This window comes from Thamnophis elegans, chromosome 6 (assembly GCF_009769535.1).
Source record: "Thamnophis elegans isolate rThaEle1 chromosome 6, rThaEle1.pri, whole genome shotgun sequence".
Classification (NCBI taxonomy): domain Eukaryota; kingdom Metazoa; phylum Chordata; class Lepidosauria; order Squamata; family Colubridae; genus Thamnophis; species Thamnophis elegans.
In genome coordinates, this window is record NC_045546.1 from 53,821,501 (window position 1) to 53,831,768 (window position 10,268).

Sequence of the window (10,268 nt, forward strand, 5' to 3'; positions counted from 1 at the left end):
TAGAAATATGATAAAGACAAAAGATTAATGGAATAGAGGAAAGCAGAAGACAAGGCACTTTACATTTAAGAAATAGATAACCACGGATAACACATCCATCTAGTAAACAGAAAAGAGAGATCAGAGGTGCTGAGACCTCATTAAAAATAAGGAGAAAATAAAGCTGGTGGATAAATCCTGTTTATTAAAGTTAATAAAGAAAGTGAATAAATCCTGTTGTTTTTTTCAGGATTTTATTCTTGGCTGTATTACTCATTCATCTACGTATGGCGGTAATCATAGTAGGTTTCTTTCTTTCTGTGTAAGTAAAGTGGGACAGGGAAACTTGCTTCTTCCATAGAACTATGGGGTTCAGATTAGTGTCTATGTAGCATTTGAGATGTGGTGGCTCAGTGGCTAAGATGCTGAGCTTGTTGATCAGAAGGTTGGCAGTTCATCGGTTCAAATCCTTTGCACTGCATAACAGAGTGAGCTTCTGTTACTTGTCCTAGCTTCTGCCAACCTAGCAGTTTGAAAGCACTTAAAAATGCAAATAGAAAAATAGGGACCACTTTAGTGAGAAGGTAACAGCGCTCTGTGCACCTTCAGCATTTAGTCATGCCGGCCACAGGACTACAGAGATGTCTTCAGACAGCACTGGCTCTTCAGCTTAGAAACGGAGATGAGCACTGCCCCTAAAGCCGGAAACGATTAGCATGCATGTGTGGGGGGAACCTTTACCTTTTTAGCATTTGAAAATGTAAAATGATACAGAACTAAAATGCTCAATATTGTTTTTAAAAGTACATGTGGGTGATACGATCTCTGTAACCTGCTTTTAACCTGGCACATGGCTCTGATTTAATGAGTGGAAAATTTAGTTCTTTGGTAAGATAACTCTGTTGAAAATTGCTTTCTTAAGAAAGCAGATAATAGTTACGCACCATGAATAGGATCAAAGGTGAGAGAGAAAGAGATGGAAATACCGATCTTTCTTTGGAAGCTAGTTGTGTTAACGAAGATCCACTGTGATGATGTTTGAATTCAAGGAAGCTGAGAATCAGTTCCTGGCAGGAGAGATGAAAAACCTCTTAGCATTTTGTCCCTCAGGAAATGTCAGTCATTTTTTTAAAAATGAGTAGAACAGGTCATGAGGATTCTTTGCATAAAATATTTTTATTCCATTCCCTTTGTTAAAATTATTCTTAAATAAAATAAGTGATGTAGGATTTGATGCAATTTTTCTTTAAAAATGATTGTGGCTCCAAACCATCAAACACAGTAAACAAATTCCAGAACATACCAGACTTTTATGGTCAACAAACAGCTGAAGCTATATGTAAGCTTTTTGGCATGAGTCTGGCTGTAACTATACTTCTAAAGTTTAACCCAGTAGTACATCTAACTCAAGCCTATTCATTTAAAAAAATGATGATGACAGACTGTGCAACATAAATATTAAATGATTTGTTAGCTAAGTACTCTGTGTTTAGAAACCTATTTAGGTGTAACACACACATACACAAACATGGGGTGGGCTTCGGCAGGCACTACTGCCAGTTCACTCGTATGTGCGCTTTGCGTGTGCATGAACAGTACAATTAAAATTGTTCTGCGTATGCGCATAACTTAAAACAAGATGGTACCACTGATGGTGCTGCCCAAGGAACTGGTTTGGGGTGTGTGGCAGGCTTGGGTCGCTGCCGGTTCCAGTGACCCAGGCCGCCAAACCACTACTGGTTCAGCCGAACCGGTCTGAACCAGTAGTAACCCATATATATCTCTCTGAAAGTACCTGTATTTCAGTTCTGAGTTGGAACCTACAGTATTCAAAGTCCATCTTTAGTAGCTGGTAAAGAAAAAGTTGGGATATATTTCTAGAGGTCTATGAAGCCTGGATTGTGTTTTTTTAAATATATATTTTTAAATAATTTTTTAATTGTTTAAACATTGAAACCAATATGATAAGAATATTCTTCCAGCGTAAACCTGCCTAAAATTGATTGCAAGTATCTGAAACAGAAGTCATTGAGCCTACAACTAAACAACACAAAGAGTCAGGATATACCTCCTGATGTATAACATTCTATCTTGATTATTTGTCTTCTGTTTTTCTTTTTTGGAGGGGAGGGGGGATAAATGAGAAAAATGTTGGGGCTTCTAACAAGTCATTGAATTCTTAAAACGTATGGTTTATTGGTCATACTAGTTCAATAGAAGGTAAATGTGTCATAGAAACACCCACAATGAATAACATTTTCATGTCCCTTTCCTGCAAATATATGAATGCACATGGAAGTGTAGCCTCATATAACATTTACCCATCTTAAAACTCATTTTTACCAATGCCCCAGTCCTCACTTCCTAGGAACTATGTCAACTTGATTCCAAACATTCTCATTCCTCAACTTTGTGAGTTTCAAGAAACATTTCCCACATAGATATGCATTATTTATACCACCACTATGAACCATAGGACATGGTTAGAGGCAGACAGCCAGATCCATTCTCTCTTTTCTCTGTACGTCACAATCCCAGAAAGGGGAGCATCTCACAACTCATGACAGGAGAATTTTAATTAATATTTTTAAAATCTTACCTCAGAATTAGATTGGAGAGTACATAGACCTATCATGTGTCAATGGCATTGAAAGATTCTGAAATGGACTCACATTTATAGAAGTAGCTGGAATACCCAGTGTTACGACAGAGAAATTGGAATAAACAAAGCAGAGGTTTGGAAAGAATGCGATCGGTCATGCTTCCAGGCGTTAAGTCAGTCAAAATTGGGAGGGAAGGAGGGGGGGAGATTGTTTTCTGAGGAGACATTTGCTGCTTGCTTCAGGGTCTTTTCCTCTTGTACGGCTAGTATAGGCAACCGGCATTGCACTGGAAGTGAACATCCAATAATCATGACAGCACGGCATTCCCTGCAACTCTTCTTTAATCTGATAAACATGGCACAGAGAGGAGGGGAAATTCTTTATATGCATTTCTTTGGGTTTTAAGTTAGAAACAACAGGAATTCAGGATCATGTGAGAAGAAAGATGATGAAAGAAACAGAATACAGGAAGTCAGGGGAATACAAGAGGCCAGGATCGGATGGGATCCATTCCAGGACATGAAAGGAAGTGACTAAACTGATACATGAATGTTACCTAATAAAGAAACACAAATGGAGAGAGGAAGACACCAAGGACTGGTGAGATGCTATTCTAATACTTAAATGTTTATAGGTCAAAATCCAGAAATGCATAGATTTAGAACACTGGTAATAGAAAAGAGGCTGCTTTGAAATATGGTGAGTAAAAAAAAGCCTCTGGACCAGTGGATGAGAAAGACTGACAGAGAATAAGGCAGTTATCTTTGTAGGTCTTGCAGGGACAGGCTGGTGGTGCTTGGGAGGTGTTTGAATTTTTAAGAGAGCCTGGAGCTGTAGCACTCAAAGTGCTATCCAAGGAAAGTGCTATCCAAAGCAGTTGCTTTGTCTTGTCTTGGTAATTCGCAAATCTTCAGCCAACTTGTCACATACTCAAAAGATTAACGTGGGCTGATTTCTAGCCCTCAAGGCTCCCAGACTCAACAAATCTTCTTTGAAGCTCAGCCTGACAACATCTGGAATCAGAGTTCAAGAAATAAGGGCAACATTTTTCTTCTTGACAGACATTACTTCCTAAGGCAGTGTAAAATTTAATAAATTAGGCATGTTTAATAATAACATTGAAAGGAGAGGGCTTCTTTTTAAAAGTTTTGTGTGTGTATTTTTAAACTTTTCATGATATTGTTGTGCCAACAAGCCGTAGAGAAATTGAAATGCCAGTGTTTCTATTAACACCTCAATTGTCATGTACCAAGGACATATTGACATTTATTTTCATTCATCTAGTTCTAGATTATCTACAGATTGGCAGAAGATCTCTAGGCATGGCACTCCAATCAGCTCCAAGCCTATTTCAAAAAGCCAGGAACCCATCATACTTTGCATGTAAAGCAATGATATCTATAGCCTTTGTCCAGTAAGGGAAAGATTATCAATTTCTCCATAATAATTAACACCATCTTTTACAAAAAAAATGCAGTTTTTATAATTATTACTTTCTTTTGAAAGATATTAATTGAATTCTTAATCAATTTACCTAGGGGAAATTCCATAGCTGTAGTTATTCCTAGCATAGACGGTATTATGTAGCTTTGAGAAAGTTATACAAATGTTCAGAACAAAATGTTCTAAGTTCTCTACAGGTTCATATTGTACCACTTTCTAAGTTTTGGCCTTCCACTAATGAAGACATTTATGAATTATAGTCATGTAAGAAAAACAGTTCCACCCCACCCATTCCCAAACAGTTATTTCTGATCCATACAGTGATTTATTAATAGAGTGTTACCCATGATCAGCTGAGTTTAAAGGAGAATAAGACTAATTTTCTCAGGACATTTTTCCCTGTTCAAAATCTGGCAAACACAGTTAATCCTGTTGATTTTCTGTGCCATATATTCGTTTTTAAAATATTTTGTTTGTGATGATTTTCACGTCATTCTCTCAGATGCATTTCCCTTTTTATCTCTGCAATATTAGCTTCTCCAAAAAGTATTTCTAATAAGTTGCCCTCACCCTTTCTTATTGTTCTTTCCTGCAGCACTAACCCTAACCCACTAACGTTTTGAATCTCCTTTTCCTGTTTTGTTATCTAAATATCTTTGCACAGTGTGCGTGTTTGGGTGTGCACATAGATTTTGCATTCATGCTTACAGAGAGCCTCAATTCCTTTGGTTGTTTTGAGGTTCGGGAGTTGTATGCAAGCTGTTCAAGGAAGTAAAAATAAATGTTAATTTATTTTCAGCCTGCCAGCAGTTATTCAGTTATGGGTGCAAGCATAAATATTTTACTGACAAAACAGGAAAGTTGCACTAATGAATAATTACACTGTTATCCTGGGCTGGCAGAAATATCTACTACAAACTTATATTTGGTTTCCAGAAATGTTCTTTTAAGTAGTTACACCAGGGACAAATATGTTTTCCCCACCCTCTTTGTGCTTCATAAAAATGAACTACTTATTAAAAGCTCTCTCCTGAAGCAAACAATGGAACAAAATAATACCATCAGCAACAACTGCCAGAGTACAAAGGATGTGAGTTTAGAGGATGGGTGTTTTTTTAAAAAAAAAGTTCAGGAAGTTTTGTTATTGGAAACTCCTCTTAACTTGTTCTTGCTTTGTACTACGTAACCACTGTCTGGTTCTGGATATTGTGTCCTTTTTTGGTTCCATTTAATGTCAACTGTATTTGCTAAGGGATGGGCCCTATTGCTATTCAAAAAGCTGAATTTGTGAATGACCGTCTGTTTTCCGCTGAGTCTTTGAAATTGGAGAGGCTCAAGATATAAACAGCCTTGAAGAATTTTCAGGTGTAAAGATTTCTTTCTATGCACTTACAAAACTGCTAGATTTACTTTTCCTTTGACTCCACTATGTGTGAAGTACGATTTGTGAAAATCCTGATCAAAATGCTTATTTAAATTTTCAGGGGGAGAAAAATACAGGACATATTCGGGGAAAATGAGGTTGGGAAATGAAAAGTAAATCAATACAGTAATGAGAAATAGATCTACTGAGTGTTTGGTTCAAGTTTGGTTCATTAATTAATTACTTTCTTGTCTTGCTTAATAAATATGAGAAACTTGTAAATGGAATTGATTTGTTAAAGGAAAGACTTATCACTTATATTGACACAGAAGTAGGAAACAATGCCACTACTTTCTGTTCACTTCATTGCATGTTGCCAGTGACATATTTCATTTATAATATTTTTATTATATAATCATTTTTACCTATGTGAATAATATGCAATTTCCATTGTTTAGTTTTTGTATCTATTATCAGAATATGTTGAGGTGCTTTTTAGACAGTAACTATTATCCTGTCTCTCTCTTTCTCCTTAGGTCTGAAGAGCAGGTAATGGAAGCAACACAAATCAGTATGTCACAAGCATCACTAGTCAATGGTAGCATCAGTGCTAAAATGAAGAGAAACAAACCTCGTGTGATGTCTAAAAGTGGTCACAGTAATATCAGAATTGACAAGGTAGATGGTATTTACTTGCTTTATCTTCAGGACTTGTGGACCACAGTTATTGACATGAAATGGAGATACAAACTTACATTATTTGCTGCTACTTTCATCATGACTTGGTTTCTCTTTGGAGTCATTTACTATGCCATTGCATTTCTTCATGGAGACCTGGAAGAGAGCAGGTACCCTCAGAAACATGTCCCTTGTGTCATGAATGTAGATTCACTAACTGGGGCATTTCTCTTTTCTTTGGAATCCCAAACAACTATTGGTTATGGCTTTCGGGTTATCACTGAGGAATGTCCTCATGCCATTTTTCTCTTGGTGGCGCAGTTAGTTCTCACTACATTGATTGAGATTTTCATTACTGGAACTTTCTTGGCCAAAATTGCTAGACCTAAAAAAAGGGCTGAGACCATTAAGTTCAGCCATTGTGCTGTCATAACCAAACACAGTGGACAGCTTTGCCTTGTAATCCGTGTAGCAAATATGAGAAAGAGCCTCCTGATTCAGTGCCAGCTAACTGGAAAGCTTCTTCAGACCTATGAAACCAAAGAAGGAGAAAGGATTCTGCTAAACCAAGCTAGTGTCAAATTCCACGTGGATTCATCATCAGAAAGCCCTTTCTTGATTCTACCTCTGACTTTTTACCACATTTTGGATGAGAGCAGCCCTTTAAATGACCTGACACCCCAAAATCTAAAGGAAAAGGATTTTGAACTCATTATCCTTTTGAATGCCACAGTAGAATCCACAAGTGCTGTATGCCAGAGCCGAACATCATATATTCCAGAGGAGATCTTCTGGGGTTTTGAATTTTTGCCTGTGATTTCCCTTTCACAGAATGGAAAATACGTTGCAGATTTTAGTCAATTTGAGCTGATCAGAAGAAGCATTGACTGTACATTATACAGTATGGACCCTGAAAAGCAAAAATTGGAAGAGCAATATAGAAAGGAAGATCAGAGGGAGAGAGAACGCAGAACCATGTTATTACAACAAAGTAATGTTTGATGGCTCATTTATAACAAATTATACTGTAGAGAACATTTCTATATGAAAGTCATTTACTCAAACACTATGATTTTATCAGAATACATTATTAATTATTTTTCAGTTTTTGTGTAACATATGCCACAACAATGGAAAATTGAGGTATACTTTGGGAGTATAAAACCTGCCTTAATATGAACAAAACTGTTATTATGACTAGTAGCGGCACACCAGAGTTCCAGATAGGGAATTTCACTAGCGCTATCTGGAACTGGATCCATGACATCTACTGACATCTTTCTCCAGTGCTAAAATGAAGTAAAATGGTTAGCATATTGACATTGTGCTGCCAATGACTTTCTGATCTGCATCACTGGTGATAAGCTGTTCTGTTTTGTCCAGTATAACACAGGGTAGAAAGTCAGTAGAGTTAATGCCTCTACTTCTTAATTCCTCCCTTTCTTCTTACCATTAGAGACAGAATGTGGTTACCATGTTGATCTCCAGAGCTTTACCATCTTCCTGTTGGTTGGTGTTTGATATATGACAATTGATTTTCAATGGTTGTACCTGAAGTTTGATATATTGAACATATTTTTCCAGATACAAAAGTTTGATATTTTGAGCATATTTCTCCAGATATAAAAATCTACATTGGTATTTGTTTCAGATATAAGTAGTGATTTTTAAAGTTTATTGACAGGAAGTATTATGAACACTGGTACTTTGTACAGTGACACCATGATATGATGAAAACAGTTTGTATGATTCTGTCAAACTTATTTTGTGTGGATCTTAATTGCTATTTTTCTAAACTGACATTTTTCTCTCCTTGTCCAGCTTAAATTTGTACATTATTGATAATGTATAAGATAAAAATCAGAACGGAAAAACAGAGGAAGATCAAGCTTTGCTCTGAGTTCTCTCATCAGCATACTACTGATCAAAAGCTTAATATGAAGTTCTCACATTTTTATTTGTACCCCTATTATTTTTATGAGTAGATCACTGTGCAACCCTATCCAGTAAACCTTACTTCTCCTATTGTCCCCAGAACAACAACTTTGTGAGGTGGGTTGGGTTGAGAGAGAGTGACTGTCCCAAAGTCACCCAGCTGGCTTTCATAACTAAGGGAGAACTTGAATTCAACTCTCCTGCTTTCTAGCCTGGTGCTTTAGCCACTAGATCAAACTGGTTCTTATATAAACAATGGTTTAAGGAAAGTGCCTGCACACATCCTTTTTTTGGGTCATTTTAGATGAGCAAGAAAGAATAAAATAAATGGCTCCATAACCTTTTTGTCGAGTGCAAACTACTTTCTGCCCAGACAGTCTTCAATGTATTCACCAATGCAAGTGATCATGTTGGCCCACAATGTTGCTCTGTCTCTCTCTCTCACTCACTTTCCCTCCCTCCCTCCCTCCCTCCCTCCCTCCCTCTCCCTCTAAAGGACAGATTTAGAAACATGTAAGGATGATGTTGAAGACAACAATCATATAGGGGAAATGTGGGTAACAATATTTTGCTTTTATGAAGTAATCTATTTTAAAAGGTTGTTTAGCTTTGCCTTAGAAAACTGTGTAATGCTCTTAAATAAAGGATTCTGAAATAGTTACTGGCAATATTGGTTTGAACATGTCATCTGTGAATGCTTGCTGTGCTATTAATAGGACATGTATAAATGGTACTGTCAGCAATTAGCCTTTGCAGACAACTGTGTCACATGTCTCTAGTTACTGTCTGCTTGCATTTTCTTAGCATAAGAAAAAACCATTTCCCCAGTTGTATATTGTCCTGCTGCTGATAATACCACATTTTGGCAAATTGTCCCAATTTCATTGTTCCTAGATCTATCTTCCTTCTGACATTCAAATCTGCCCTTGGGCTCATTTCATAACCAGTTTTATTTTAACTTGAACATTAAAATGACATTGACTGGCTTTGATTACTACTTTTCTGAAAAGAAAAAAAGTTTCTGACATAATTTATAACAAAGTCATATTTTCTTGTGGTTTGACTATTATATGGATTCAGAATTCAGTATCAGTGTTATACAGCAGAAGATAAGCTGATGTTCTCTTTTTATATAAAAATAGCTAAAAAAGAAAATATGGAATAATTATTTATTTGACCTGATAAAGTCATAAAGAATTTGCAGTCTTTGATTTCTAACATAAAAATTGCTACAGAGGGTTTTTTCCCCTTCTGAATGTCTTGTAAACATGTTTAGACTTATTGTGTCATAATATGTAAGGTTTAAGTGAGAATAGAAACATTTCCTTTTTAATTATTTACATTAGTAGCCATAACCCATATTAGATAATATCCCTGCATTAAATGTGCAGGTTCTGTGTGAAAATATAATAAAATGTATCTTGCCCTATCTTAAGCCTTTCAGTTAAGTTAATAAGAGAGGGTAATAATTCATTGTTTAGAATTTGGACATGGACAATTATAATTCAACAACTATGATTCCTTAAGTTAAATGATTACTTATAACAACTGAGAACTTTTGCTGCTCAAAAATAATTTAGTAATAATATCTCAGTAGCTTACTCATAGTTGTGGCACATACAATTGTAATGGTAAAGGCATTGAAGCTTTGTCTATCCTGATCATTATTTGAGTAGGGTATGTGGGGGTTATATTACAAAAATAACTTTTTAAAAGAGCTGATTTGACCCTGGTGGTCCATTTTGATTAGACAGTGATTGAGGCAAGGCAAATTCATGAGAGAATAATTAGCCTATTTGTTGCATGTAACTGAAATTTTTGAGAAGATGTAATGGTATGTGAGAAAACATACATGTAAAAAGTATCTCGGCCCTTGATAGGCAGAAACATTATTTTTTATGCCCTCCCGCATTTTGTGAGTTATCTTTTATATGTTCTGGTTTCTCCCTTCTGTTAGCCAAGATCATCCCCATTATAGAAAATTAGTCCAGCCCATGTTTAGTTTGAGATGTGAATTGAATGCCTTAAGCTTATAAAGAAGAAGATATAAACCTTTCTGTCTTACTAACTTGAGACTGTTTACTAATGGAGAATTCTATGGGCTGGAATAGTACAGTAACTGGTGTATATACCCAGGCATCTTTGATGTGCCTCTCTGGTCTGCCATGACAATATTTTATCTACAGGAGACTATAGTCTAGTTTAGACATGGTTTCAGATATTTGGTATTGTTTATACAGACTCAGTTTTAAGCACAGCCTAAATCA

The 10,268-nt window shown here is 36.2% G+C and overlaps 1 protein-coding gene across 1 annotated transcript; it reads left to right on the top strand.

Moving 5' to 3' along the window:
• The first annotated feature begins 5,869 nt into the window (after positions 1-5,869).
• Positions 5,870-8,729, top strand: KCNJ15 (potassium inwardly rectifying channel subfamily J member 15). Its single transcript, XM_032219961.1, has one exon. The coding sequence runs from the start codon at positions 5,941-5,943 to the stop codon at positions 7,066-7,068; it is 1,128 nt and encodes a 375-aa protein (XP_032075852.1). The 5' UTR covers positions 5,870-5,940; the 3' UTR covers positions 7,069-8,729.
• The last annotated feature ends 1,539 nt before the right edge of the window (positions 8,730-10,268 follow it).

What these genes read in the sequence shown, in the direction of transcription:
- KCNJ15 (XM_032219961.1), top strand. Translation starts at nt 5,941, where the DNA reads ATGGAAGCAACACAAATCAGTATGTCACAAGCATCACTAGTCAATGGT.